Raw genomic sequence first — 15,068 nt, 5'->3', positions numbered from 1 at the left:
TAATGCGCGCAAGGCAAAACACAGTGGCGCGCGCGCGCCGAGAATCGACTATCTTTTCTCGTTGCGCTCCGATTGGGCGAGTGTTGGAAATGTGTCAGGCATATGTTTGCCGTGGGCGGGAGTAGACATGTGTTTATAAAGCTCCGTGGGGCGGCGACAGTGTGTTAAGAAGCAAAAGAGAGCGCGCGACAGAGAAACCCTCAATTCACCCGATGTTAGGTAGGGGAGGCGGGTCGCCCTCTGCCGCTCCGTCTCCTCACCTGTATGGATGACCACTACAACCTCATTGACTCACCCTCAGCCAGCCACAGAGGGAACAACGCCGACAACCACGGGTACGCGGAGACGGAGAAGGACATCATGACAGTGGTCGCGTGCGATAACATGTTGGAGGAGAGCGCGGCGCTGCCCAGTCACCTGTCGCTGGATCGATACGAGCCCGACCACGAGTGCTGCGAGCGAGTGGTCATCAACATCTCGGGACTGCGCTTCGAGACCCAGCTGAAAACTTTCAACCAGTTCCCGGACACGTTGCTCGGGGACCCGAAAAAGAGGATGCGCTACTTTGACCCGCTCAGAAACGAGTATTTCTTTGACAGGAACCGACCGAGCTTCGATGCCATCCTGTACTACTATCAGTCAGGGGGGCGTATTCGGAGACCCGTGAATGTTCCCATTGACATCTTCTCGGAGGAAATTCGCTTTTATCAACTTGGCGAGGAAGCCATGGAGAAATTTCGCGAGGACGAGGGATTTATCAAAGAAGAAGAGCGACCTTTGCCAGACCACGAATTCCAGAGACAGGTTTGGCTTTTGTTTGAGTACCCAGAGAGCTCTGGTCCTGCGAGGGGCATTGCTATTGTGTCTGTTTTGGTCATTTTGATTTCCATTGTTATTTTCTGCTTGGAGACCCTGCCCGAGTTTAGGGATGACAAGGACCCAACTCCTGTCTCGCCTATTGCAAATGGCACTGGTCCTTTTGTGTCCAGCACTTTCACAGACCCTTTCTTTGTGATCGAGACCCTTTGCATCATCTGGTTCTCTTTCGAACTGCTCGTGCGATTCTTTGCGTGTCCCAGCAAGGCTACTTTTTCCAAAAACATCATGAATATTATTGATATTGTGGCTATTATTCCTTACTTCATCACTTTGGGGACGGAGTTAGCCGAGAGCCAGGCCAACGGTCAGCAAGCCATGTCTCTCGCCATCCTCCGCGTGATCCGTCTGGTGAGGGTCTTTCGCATCTTCAAGCTCTCGCGCCACTCCAAAGGCCTCCAAATTCTCGGCCAGACCCTAAAAGCCAGCATGAGGGAGCTGGGACTCCTCATCTTCTTTCTCTTCATCGGGGTCATCTTGTTCTCCAGCGCCGTCTACTTTGCGGAGGCTGACGACCCTTCCTCGAGTTTCAGCAGCATCCCTGATGCTTTTTGGTGGGCTGTGGTAACCATGACCACTGTCGGCTATGGAGACATGCATCCAGTAACCATAGGAGGCAAAATTGTGGGTTCTTTGTGCGCCATCGCTGGCGTATTGACCATTGCGCTGCCCGTCCCTGTCATTGTGTCCAATTTCAATTACTTTTATCACCGGGAAACCGATGGGGAAGAGCATGCACAATACCTCCACGTCGGCAGCTGTCAGCATCTCAACTCCACAGAAGATCTGAAACGGACACAGAGCACATCCTCACTCAGTAAATCGGAATATATGGTCGTAGAGGAAGGAATAAATAGCGCTTTCAAACAGACAAACTACTCCAACCAGAACAATCAAAACTGTGTGAATATTAAAAAGATTTTCACAGACGTGTAAATCATGTGCAGTGCCAGACAGTCTTACAGCAATCATCATGATGGCACCACTGAAAATGTAAGGTGCCGTGTTATTAGGGTACGACGGGGCTAAAAGACCCCCTTTTTTTGTTCTGGTCCCAAAGTATATGACAGGTGAAAAGATTATTATTATTATTTTTTACTGAATATTGGAGAAACTTAAATTGTATAAAGCAAATGCAACAATTAGTATGTTTTGATTTAAAAGGCAAGTAGAGGGAAGAATTTGTCACCATATGCAAATACTTTTGATATAGCAAGAGATTTTTAGACTAGTGTTGCCAAATCGTTTAATCGCGATTAATCGTGATTAATCGCATCTAACATAAAAGCATCTAACTTTTATGTTAGATGCAATTAATCAAGATTAATTGATTTGACAGCACTATTTTAGTGTACATTTAAGTACATACTTGTTCAAAATGATCACTTCAGCGAACCATGTAGCTTTTTTTAGTTTATTTACTCACTTTTGGCATTTCATGGCGCTACAATGTAAGCACAGTCATATTTCACATTGTGACTGAACCAGTTACTGTAATATTAGCCCTCTTTTCACAAAATTAAAACTATTACCTCCCAATTACAGAACACAGTTGGTTGGACTACAGGTAGCATCATCAACCTTCTGTAACAGAGTTTTTGGTTAAGTTACACTTATTCAACAGGTACTGAAAAACTATAGATTAAATCAGCTTCAGCAAAACTTGAGATCAACAGGTGTTTAGGAAAGTACTGTGGTAGTTTTTGTTGCTTTTCAGAGTTTTGGGAGTAAGTAAATCAAAGGGCCTTTTACCCCCGATGGCCTTTAGATCCGTTGTACCCTACATGTTTTAGACAAGCCAGCATATTAGACTGAAGTAAATCAGGGCGCTTTTTTGGCAGAAAGGTGCCAAACTCTGACTCACGTGTTGCATTTGTTTACAGCACAAAGGATAAGGTTCAGGTCAGGGACTAAAAAGAAGCACCACTCACACTGCATATATTGTGCTTGTAAGTCTGCGTTTGTTATCAGTGTTAACATATAGTCATCATAATACATTAGTATTCGCAATATCTTACGTTTTGTGGCAAAGTGAAACAACCGAATATGTGTCGCTATTAATGTGAACAAACTGAAGATAATGCTGTGTTGATCATATGTATTTTGTTGAATATATGGGTGATTCAATTAGGGGAACTTTTCTGTCATTTAGGATGATTTTAAAGAAAAACGCTTTTATAAAAAAAAAAAAAAAAAAATCCTATCCTTGTTTTAAAGAATAGATCTCTTTAATAGGGTGAAACAGTCGGGTTCCAGAGGTAAAAAACCCATTCATTTTCTCCTTGGGGAAATTTATTTTGAACAAGAAACTGACTGACCTACTGTGAGCTACGAGGTTGTTAAAACATAGTATTTCAGCTTCTGCTGAAACTGCCAGCCCACATTATTTCAGCTTATTTTTAAAATAATCGTGTTTAATGGTGGAATTCCTGGTGAAAAACTACATTACCCATAATGCTGTACAGAAAATTACGAAAAAAGTAACATGAAAAAAGTAACATGACCCAAAATAGCTCTTTAGCTCCGCCACTCCCATGAACACTGCAAATAACGTAATCGAATCAGTCTCTCTAAGCTCTCAAAATACTTAAATGTTTGTATGTACAAGTATATTTTGCAATAAACTTTGCACAAAAAAAGAAAAATAATATATATATATATATATATATATATATATATATATATATATATATATATATATATATATATATGTATATAATTATTTTTCTTTTACCATTTGTAAATGTGTAGTTTTATATTTTTCCATTGTTTTTATGCTGAATATGTGATTATGCTGTTCGCAGTGCTTCATGGGATTGTAGTTCTTTCCATCACTAAAGCCGTTAAGTACACAGTCTTGAACTTCTGTATTTTTGTCAGATTTTCAAAAACCTTTTTGCTTCAAATTAAAGTTTGTTGTGATTCACCTCATAGCTAATTGGCTTGTTTCGTGGCTTATAATGCTTTAACAAAGTCTTTTTAAAAATTCCTATGGGAAAAATGAATGGAAAAAATACTTCCGAAACCAGAGCTGCTGAAAAAGGGGACGGGCACTGTTGATCTCCTCATTTAATTTGCCAGAATTGTCTCCCACCATGACTTTTTAACTTCTATTCTACCATAAATCTATATTAAATGTAACTTAAAATAAACCATATTTTTTATTAATTTGCTATTTATGTGTAAAATTAGAAAAAAATTTAACAAAGAATTGCTGTCCCCAATACTGCTGTCACTACAGAATTTTTTTTAGTCTTTCCAAGAAAATGTTTCTACTTAGTTATGATAATATGTGACAGAATATCATTCATTTTTAGAGTTAGAGTTTAGAGTTAAAGAAATCATGACCTTAGAGTGGATTTCTATTAGGTGTAAATAATTCTGAAACAATCCATTTATTATGTATTTTTAAATTAGGTTAATTGGCTCATAACTGACTAACTTTTTCTCAAGGTTATCAAGGCCATCTGAGCTTTATTCCATGATAAATAGCATAGATTAACATAGATTAAATTTTTTTCAAAAAGTATAGTCAAAAAGTTCCCCTAACTGAAGAATCACTCAGTGCAGACTCAATGAATGTGAAAAAAACAATACGTTTTATTAATAATGTAATCAAAGCTATGTGTGTCTATTGACTTTGACTTGCCTGTACCAAATGAAATTGGTTTGTACTGATTGAAAGGAAACAGATCTTTATTTTATATAGTCATCTATATATAGAAGATATAGTCATCTCCAGATTATGTAAAATTCAAATCTCATCTAGCCTAAAAATAGTGTGTTCGCGCTTTCCCCTCAAAGTGAGACGTCACTGTGGTTTTGAATTATGAAAAAAAGAAGCAGCTGAAAAGATGGTTTGGATGGTTGGTGAAAAAAAGCTGTTGGACTCAATGGAATGGCAGACAACGAGAACGGAGACTGAAAGACTGAGAGGGATCGCGCCTTGAGTCCGCCTTGTGATGCAGTCTCCATGGCGACTACGGTTTCCTGGGTAACCCCCGTTAATGTTACCATGACATCCTCCCCCGTTGTCAGAGCAACGCTCCAGATGGTTCACAAAGCCTGACTGGCAAAATAGAGTGCGAGAATTGTGATCAGAAAAGGATCTATCTGAATCCTTTACACAATAATGTAAAACAGATTCTGCAAATAATTTGCATAACCTTGGGTTTGCAAACCATCGAGAGCTGATGCACTCCCACATTTTTCCATTTTTTAATCTTTAACAAATGACTGAATGTGTTGCATGTGGAAAACGATTGATATTGGCGAAACGGACCGACAGACAGACAGACAGAAAAGCACGAAATGTTGTGCATGCAAATTGCCTGCATGACTCCAGAGCGCAAAGTAGGTTGTGGTGGATTGTTGTTATCGCCCGTGGCTCGGGTGCTTTTCCTTTGTAGCTGTCAAAGCGTTATTGTTCAGGTTATGGGCTCACTCAGGCGTTCCCTGTTTCGTTCTCCTGTGGAGAAAACAGAACGCAAGGTGCAGCGTGAGCTGATTACCGGAGGTTTCACGCTGACACTCCCGTTGACGGGTGTAAGAGGACGCACGGCAGTCCGCCAGACACGTTCCAAACGCTCAGTCACAGACAACCACTCTCAGCCTGTAGACCTGTGCTCTTCTGTCACCTAGAATTAGAGCAGAAACAGAAGACAAGCATGACTGTTATTAACCTCATTCATAAAGAAAACAACTAGTTTACTGCTTAATTTATTTTTAATGATTCTTAAAGGGTAAGTTCACCCAAAAAGTCAAATTATCCCATAATTTACTCGCTCTCAATCCATCCAAGGTGTATACGACTTTCTTCTTTCAGCCAAACACAATCAGAGTTATATTAAAAAAAATCCTGGCTTCACCCAGCTTTATAATGGGAGTGAATGGTACCTTAGATTTTGAAGCCCAAAAAAGCGCATCCATCCATCATAAAAGCAATCCGTACGACTCCAGGGGGTTAATAAAGGCCTTCTGAAGCAAAGCGATGCGTTTTTGTTCGAAAAATATCAATATTTATAACTTTAAATACTAATCACTGGCTTCCAGTAACAGCCGTACGCAAGTCGAGTTCCGGCAGAAGAGTGACCTCTGACTTGACGTATGGCGTATTGACGAACGCAAGCAAAACACCCGTCACGAATTAGAAGAATTTTTAAAGAGAAATGTGGGAGTTTGTTGCCGAGTCTAATTTGTTTGAACCGTGAGAGGCGTCTACTCTCATCTAAGCTTACGCTACTCTTACATACATCATGCGTCGAGTCAGAGGTCACTCTTACGCCGGAACTCGACTTGTGTACGGCCGTTACCCGAAGCCAGTGATTATAGTTTATAAAATAATAAAAATAGCTATTTTTCGTACAAAACTGCATCGTTTCACTTCAGAAGGCCTTTATCAACCCCCTGGAGCCGTATGGATTACTTTTATGATGGATGGATGCACTTTTTTGGGCTTCAAAATCTAAGGTACCATTCACTCCCATTATAAAGCTGGAAGAGCCAGGAAGAACTCCTTTGTGTTTGGCTGAAAGAAGAAAGTCATATAGGATGGAGTGAGTAAATTATGGGATCATTAAAATTTTGGGGGGAACTAACCCTTTAACACCTGATATGTTGTTTTTTACTGGTATGAATCAAATAGGTCCTTGCTAAATTGTTGCTCAGTGCTGCCATCAAGTGACGCGTCCATGCAACAGAACAACCACTGCTCAGACGACAAAGTATTCCTGTGCAAACCTTCAAAAACACTTTAAATTTGCCAGCTAGACCATGGACATAAATTAAAAACATACATGAATTTAACATAAAATTAAATATCTGGCAACAATGCTGTTTGGAATGCAACTTTTTTTGTTTGTTTTCCTCACCACAAGCTTATCTGTCAAGCATGTGGACAAAATGACAAAAATAAATCATGCCCGATTTAATGTTCTCTCCATACTCGGTCCTCTATCTCTCTGAAACCTTCAAGCATCCCTGTGTCATGGAAAGGCTTGTTTATGGTGATTTCTTATTTTAGAGTATGTGTGTTAGTTTGGTGCCTGCACAGACTCTCACATTTGCGAGCTGTTATTCTCGAGGCGTTAACATGGAAGCTTGCCGTCTGAGGTGTTGTGGCTTGCATTACACCTCTTAAAACTCACACTGAGACTCTGAAGTCCATTAACTCTTTCTTAAAAGGTGCTGATAACAATGTTTAATCCTTCTTCGAAAAAGTTAACTTCCTTCTTCTGTGTGTTTTTTTCTCAAGGAATCAACATGGAAGAATGTCCACAGGATTTCTAGTGTTTGGCGATGACGGATATTACTAGGCTAATAAGACAAAGTGTGAAACACACTTGTGACGTACTCCAAAACGAAGAAGGCAACAGGATTCAGAAGGTAAAGCGATTGCATTTTTTGCTGTCCAATATTATTGGGGTGTTAAGTGTTTTATTAACAAAGTTCAGGAGGAGATGAGAGGACAAAAAACAGCATGAGAGGAGGCCTTTATAGTCGACTTACATCTATCCTACGACAGTTTTTCAGCATCACTCCAACTCTTTCCTCTCGATTGTTCCTCTCCCACCCAGGGATATGGCCGGAGTAGGGCAGGCTACTCTGGGTTCTGGCCAAATTCTCACGGACAGCATGCCAAATATGCATGTTCATTACTCTGTCTGATTAAATGTAAGTGTGAACTTGTGAAAATGCAGTTGATTCTTAGTATAATTGTGTAATCCTAATTGTTCACATGCGGTTAAAAAAAGAAACAGCAGAATTTAATGCATCTATATCACTTAATGTACACTACTGTTCAAAAGTTTGGGGTCAGGTTTTTGAAAGTCTCTTTATTATTTATCAGAAATACAGTTTAACAACTGTAATATTGTTAAAGTATTGTCACAATTTAAAATGTAAAACTGTTTTTTAATATATTTTTAAATGTAGTTTATTCCTGTGATGTCAAAGCTGAATTTTCAGTATCATTACTCCAGTCTTCAGTGTCACATGATCCTTCAGAAATCATTCTAATATGCTGATTTGCTGCTCAAAAAAACATTTCTGATTATTAACAATGTTAAAAACTGCTTTTGTTGTTTGTTGAATAGAAAGATCAAAAGAACAGCATTTAGCCTATTTGTAATATGAATCTTTTATAAATGTCTTTATTGTCACTTTCGATCAATTTAATGCATCCTTACTGAGTAAAAGTATTAGTTTCTCTATGGTCACTGAACTAATACAGCACATGCCAACTGATATGATTTTTGTTCTGGAAGACAACAAATGGATTATTTGGCATGAGATTGTTTTGTGGTGAATGGAATGTACTATGTGTGGTATTGATTTGCAGATTGAATGCCCTTTTCCCTGCAGAGCAAAATAAATTAGGTTAATATAAAATTATGTTAATATACAGTCATTGAAATTAAAAATAAAACAAAGCCCCTCATATCAAAAGCCCCTCATATCTTCTTTATTCAAGCATAACATTCAAAGTACTTGTATGATATACACTACCATTCAAAAGTATGGGTTTAGTACGATTTTTTAAACAAATTAATACATTTATTCAGAAAGGATGCATTAAATTATTCAAAAGTGACAGTAAAGACATTTATAATATTTAAAAGATTTCTATTTTAAAAATATGCTGTTCTTTTCAATTGATCACAAATGCACAACTCTTTTCAACATTGATAGCGTATTAGAATGATTTCTGAAGGATCTTGTGACACTGAAAACTGGAGCAATGATGCTGAAAATTCAGCTTTGCCATCTCCAAAAATAAATGTTATTTTAATATTCATACAGAATTTTAAATGTAATAATATTTTACAATACTACTGTACTGTATTTTTGATAGAATAAATGCAGCCTTGGTGAGCATAAGAGACTTCTTTCAAAAAATCTTTTAAAAAATCTTACCAACCCCAAATTTTTTAATGGCAGTGTACTACATATAAGAAATAACAAATGACTTTTATTGCTCTGATGTAGTTACTGGATGTTGTGATGCACATAGTCATTTGTAGTTTAGGTTGAGCATGGCAGGTGCATTAAAATAACATTACTACAGTGATGGCTTCAATATCTTGCATTAAAGTAAATTAGTGTGGTAATAAGTTCATTTTGCTAGCAATTAAAAGTAAACACACTCCAGTGGAGAGTCGTGATGCATCAAACTCAGCCTGCAAGCGTGTGTGCTTGTGTATGCTTATACATAATTAACAAATTATACATAATTATTGCAAGTTATTGACAGCAAACATTATTATTTAAAGCTTTCATGAATCATGAGTCATGGCATAAATGCCTTTGTGAGGAATTGACATGATTAAGTGGAGGATCAAATGGCAGAAATGCTTGATCCATATCTGACCTGTTCCGGCACAAATTGCGCCCTTCGGGTGTATGATTTCAAGACATTTTTCCTGTTATAATATGAAAACAAATATAAATTGATACCCTTTTACAGATAATTACGAGTACACAAAAGTTTTTATTTACTTAACCCTGAAGGTTCTATTAAATAGAGCAGATTCTTTTCACTAATGCTTGTAATTCTGCCTTGATTCTTAAAGCTTATGGCGTTGTTGGGTTACTGGAGCAATTTGTCGCTGTATTCATTTTAGGTGCATGTGTTCGCGCTCACAATATGTAAATAATCTCCTCTAGTCATCTCGCATTTGCTCTTGAGTGATATAACTGTTCTATCATTGTCGCGTCTGCTTCAGTTCATTAATTAGCCAGAGACAGAGGTTGACTAAAAGAGAGAGTGAGAGAATCCTGACAGAGAGAGAGACATTAGAATACAGAGCTGTGCTCAAGTAGGCGGTATAATAAAAGTCTCTCAGCCTGAAAGATGTGTTTCCCTCTCACTTGAGCGTGTGAATAAACTGCCTCATTTCATCTGTCACATTCCAGCAGCGTTATACGTTTGTGTAATGCATTGCGTGTTGTTTCTGCAGGCTTCGGGGGAGATCCACGCAGTGCCTAGGACCAATGACCAATCGAAACGGAGGCCGTTAACCTTTCTGCTACCAAAACAGAAGTGAACTCACCTTCAGACTACACGGAAGATATATATAACACTCGCATATCTCTGCTGCCACTTTCCATTTACATCTGGCTGGATCACAGTGAGCCGCAACTCTCTAGAAGTGGCCTTTTTGGGGTAAATTCTGCAGGTTCCCATTTAATAAGGAGTAAGCAATATGAAGAGAACTGAACTGTTGAACTGTTGGACATGAGCTGATAATCTGAAACTACTGCCCTCTGCTATCTGGCAGATATTAATCAAGCTGTTTTATGGTGTCCATCATGTATTTACAGTTTAGCTGTTGTTGTGCCAGATGTGAGAACTGTGTGAAAACTAAATCTTTCTTGCTCTTTGACCATATAAATAGTCAGACTGATTTTTTTTTTTTTTGTCATATATTGCATAAATGATATGATGAATTCATCATGCTGAAGTACTTTCATATACAGTGCTTTAGAAAAGCCACGCTTAAAAATGTGTGAAGTTCACTGCATTAGATGACAAAATATCAAACCGTGCACACTTTATGCAAAACATTTAACAAAAAAATATGTTTAGTAGGTTTTAAATGATCAAATACTTGATGAATTGTTCAAAAAGACAAAGGGCCAGATTTACTAATAGCTCTTTTGGCGTTAAAAATTAAATTTGTAGGAGTTTACTTTTCCGGCGCAAAATTTATAGGAGGAGAGGATTTTTTGAATCATGCAAGGTGGTTTACTAAGGTTTGCGTGAGTCAATTTACTGTTTTTTGCAACATTTACCGCACACAAAAAAAAAGCATGCCTTATTCCAGACTCTTGTAGCGTTTATACGCCCGTATAAATATAATTAATTATTATTCAGAATAGATTATGAAAAATAATTAATAATTTAATTATTTTCAGAATTTACTGTAGCAGAATCAATAGTATGATCATTTTATCAGGTCATCCAATGAACAGAAAGCATAAACAATCATTAACTTTAGGAAATATAATATCTTACTGGCCAAGAAAGAATAATCCCCAGCTAACAATAAATTAAGAAATAATCAAGGGTAAAAGCATAGGTAACTTAGATCGAAGTTCAAGACAATAAATTCGTAAACACAAGTAATACTTATCTTTTCAAATACAAACAATACTTTATTGATTATATACTAACACTTAAAACTAATATCTAACACAAACACGCACACGCATACACACACATTCATACAAGTTGCTGAAAGAAAGAAAGAAAGAAAGAGTTTGGAAAGAATGAGTTTAAGAGTGAGATGATGAAATCTCAAGATGCTATGCACTTAGAAGACATAACCTGAACGAACCATCAAGCATTAATTCAACCCTTCTATCGTTTTAGGCAGGTTATTAAATTTATATCAATGCACCAGTTCAGTTTAAGAGTCTGGAGGTACTTGCGTCTTTGCTTTTGGGTTCCTTTTGGGAATTCCTTTGGTCAGCGTCAAAGGGGTTCGTTCGTTGGCTGTGGTCTCCCCGTGCCTGGATAGATGTCTGTGGCGTGGATGGCGGATGGTTGAAAAAGTCTTTGAAGTCGAAAGCGGTGCGTTATTGCAGCCGTGAATCGTGGACCGACACTTTGCAGCAAAACTTAACTTAAAACCGAGACTTTCAATCGGAAAAGAAGAATAACACAAAGAAAGAAAGAAAATGAGATACGGAAAGGAGCTAGATGACTGGAAATGAATCTAACCCATCTGATCTTAATTTGGGTTGGTCTGCTCCTCTGTTACATGGTTACTATAATAATCGTCTGCCATCTCCGTCTTTGTTCTGCCCCACCCTTCGAACTTCTAGAACGCTTAGAACTCTCAGAACTATGAACCCATTTTGAACGAACTACGAACTAACGCTCTGTGCTGGTTTTTAAAGGTTTATTAAAACAAAAAGAAGATTGTTCCTCCTAGAAAAGGGGAGTTCTGACTGCTGCTTTGTTTGCAAAGTCATATATCATGTCTTCCATGGGGGGTTCTCTCGTTTTAAGCGGAGACCAGATGCAACAGTTTAGACATGATTTTTAATTATCAGAATACAAAACATTTTACACAGATTTAATTCCAGCCATCTTGCTAGTTGTGTTCGTAAGATAGCATTGATATGAAACAGTACACACTTTCATTCACACACCTCATAGTTATAACGATTACATGAATTATATGGGATCAAGGCATATTAAACACACACAGGTGAAACAACACACGTAGAAACAACATAGAATTCTGTAATTGCATGATGTTTGATCATAAGTCCATTGAAAATTGTTCTTGAATGATTTTATGTATTGTTATAGGTAAAATCTCAGTTCTGTGGTTCGAAAAGATTTTACACCCTGAGGTCATTCAGAGGTCTTTAAGAAAGATGGGGTCTGTTGGTCGCAGGGGTCAGGTGACCTCTTGGTAGGGCCCTGAGCAGTACCATTTCTGAACAGATCTGTCTTGCAAAATTAACAAACGTTGACAACGTTCTTCCTTAAAGTTAACCAATAAAAGTATTTAGGTGGGGGTTTTCATTGGTTGGCGGAGACTGGCTGGAGCCTGATTTGAGTTTGGAATGTGGGACCTTGGTCTCTGTCTTTCTCTTAACCAGTCAGTGTTTTGGCAACAAAGCTAGCATTGACCAGTTATTTCGTTAGTGCTGGGGGGCTCTTTTAATTAGCCAGACTGGTGGCAAAGATTGATGATGATCATGAGACGTTCTGAACAAATCTTCCCCTTTGTTCGGCGGGAAGTGGAAAGTTTGAATTAATATTCTGGAAGAAGATTAGTTTGTGTTTGGTTCATCCTCATTGTCGTTACACTCTAATTTGCCCTGCTCTTGACAAAGTCTTAGATACTTTCTGGTAATCAAAGTTAGTGTATCACCATGGTCACCGTGGTTTTGCCAAGTAAGACATGTTCATATTTTGGTGATCCTGGAACAACATTTCTGTCCGAAAAATGTAGTCCTATCCCCTAACCCTACCCATAAGTTATCCCTAAAATCAGGGGGAAATGACAGGTGAATGACACTGATGTAGAAGCATCTAACCCTGGTTGTATATAAGCCTAAACTTGACATACAGTAAACTGTAAACTTGTCCCTTAAATATGATTGGTTGATAGGAATGTTGTACCAGGATCAACAAAGACTTTGATCCAGGAACATGTTGTACTTGGTGAAATCATGTTCACCTCATGTTCATAGCAGGCCTAAATGTGATGATCTACACCTGTGGTTACTCTGCTAGGACACCCGTGTGAACTTTAGGATAACTGATTTCATACATCCACTAAAAATTACCAAAGTAACAGATGATCAAAAATGGTTCAGAAAAGTGAAGATAATTCTGCATTTGAGTGCAGACGACTCTAGGTTTGTGTTTTATTATCTAATGCAATGACATTCAGTCTTTTTAAGTGTGATTTAAGTCTCCTAAAACACTCCTTTCTCTCTGGGAAATGAGACGCAGAAGAATGGAATCAGTTTCACACAGGCTCTGTCTCAAAGATGAAGTAGATGAAAACAAGTTATGTTTAAACTTTAAACATAAAATATTAATAATATATTTTTATTAATCACAAACCTGAAGTTATAATTATCCAGGTCCTGTAGGGCGTAGGTGTCGCAGTAAATAGTTACAACAAAGCTGAACTTTAAAAGTCACAAAATCCTCTTCCATTACAGACAGCAAACCAAACAATCTTTCCACATCCCTCTTAAACAATACTTGAACAACTGAGCTCAAAAAGAAGAATTAGACATGTGGAACCCTAAATACTTGTTTTCTCAAATACTAGAGTGCAATAGAGTAGTGTTTGGCCGCTGAAGAGTCACTGAGTTAGTCTGCTAGTTTCAGACCTACAGCGGTCCCATATGGTTGGGATTTGGCCAGAACAACCCACAGAGCCTCAGAGCTGCATGATCTCTCTAGATTTTACATGAAAGCACATATTTTTGTACACGACATTACAATTTCACATCACTTTATGCAGCATCATGTTGTAAATTAATTTGATGTCTTCAACTAAACTGAACTTCCTACATGTACTTGATAAGGTAAAAAAAAAAAAAAAACACCCTAGCAACCACATACCATAGCGAACACCTAGTAACACCCTATTGTGACCACCCAAAACGCCCTGGCAATCACATACCAAAGCAACACCCTAAAGGTCCTGATATACTTAAAGCAAAATCAAAAAAAAAACTGGTGTGATGTCATTTCAGGCCAAAAATCAAGCCAAAACTCCACCTTCTTAGACGTGGAAATCTTCTCCAGGTCATTTCTTTTGTTCAGTCCGTCGAGGTCGGATGTCTGCGAGTAAAAATACAAGGACACACTTGAGAGCTGCTTTATAGTAGAAAATGAAGCTGAAACTCTAACCGAAAGCGACACTGACACTTTTTTATGTTTGGTACTGTAAAGCTGCTGCTTTAAAGGGATAGTTCACCCAAAAATGAAAATTCTGTCATCATTTACTCTCCCTCAAGTTGTTCCAAACCTGTATGACTTTCTTTCTTCTGCTGAACACAAAAGAAGATATTTTGAAGAAAGTCGGTAACCAAACGAGTGATGGACCCCATTGACTTCCATAGTAGGAAAAAAAAAATACTATGGATGTCAATGGGGACCAGCAACTGTTTGATTACCAACCTTCTTTAAAATATTTTCATTTGTGTTTAGCAGAAGAAAGAAAATCCTACAGGTTTGGAACAACTTGAGGGAGAGTAAATGAAGACAGAATTTTCATTTTTGGGTGAACTATCCCTTTAAAGCAATCCACTGTGTTGCCACATAAATAAACATGGCATGACTTTAGTGGAGTTGCCGAATTGCAGAGCTCACGCAAACATCCATATGGCTATGATCAGATGCTGTCTTAACTACGTTTTTTCTCACCACTGTCATTTTTGTTGTGCGTTTATTTGGATATTGAGAGGAAACATATATTTATATATTCATCTTAATGCCGCTCTCAGCAGCTTCAGGATGTTCGCTAACTGTATAGAGCAACAGTGCCCGCCCCCTTTTTCAGAGCACAGTTTTTTTCCATTCATTTTTCCCATAGGGATTTTTAAAAAGGCTTTGGAAAGAGTTATAAGCCATGAACACAGCCAATCAGCTATAAGGTGCATAACAACATTATAAACTTTGATTTGAAGCAAAAAAAGTTTTAGAAAAT

At 38.1% G+C, this 15,068-nt stretch overlaps 1 protein-coding gene across 1 annotated transcript; it reads left to right on the top strand.

The window, feature by feature from the left end:
* Window positions 1-264: 264 nt before the first annotated feature.
* On the top strand, window positions 265-1,812 carry kcna3a (potassium voltage-gated channel, shaker-related subfamily, member 3a; the record flags this gene model as incomplete). Its single annotated transcript, XM_081381069.1, has 1 exon — window positions 265-1,812. The coding sequence occupies one exon, from the start codon at window positions 265-267 to the stop codon at window positions 1,810-1,812; it is 1,548 nt and encodes a 515-aa protein (XP_081237195.1).
* Between the last annotated feature and the right edge of the window lie 13,256 nt (window positions 1,813-15,068).

Source organism: Scardinius erythrophthalmus, assembly GCF_964197995.2.
Source record: "Scardinius erythrophthalmus genome assembly, chromosome: 12".
Classification (NCBI taxonomy): Eukaryota; Metazoa; Chordata; class Actinopteri; order Cypriniformes; family Leuciscidae; genus Scardinius; species Scardinius erythrophthalmus.
Note: the sequence above shows the minus strand (reverse complement) of the source record. Positions and strands in the feature narration are given on the sequence as shown.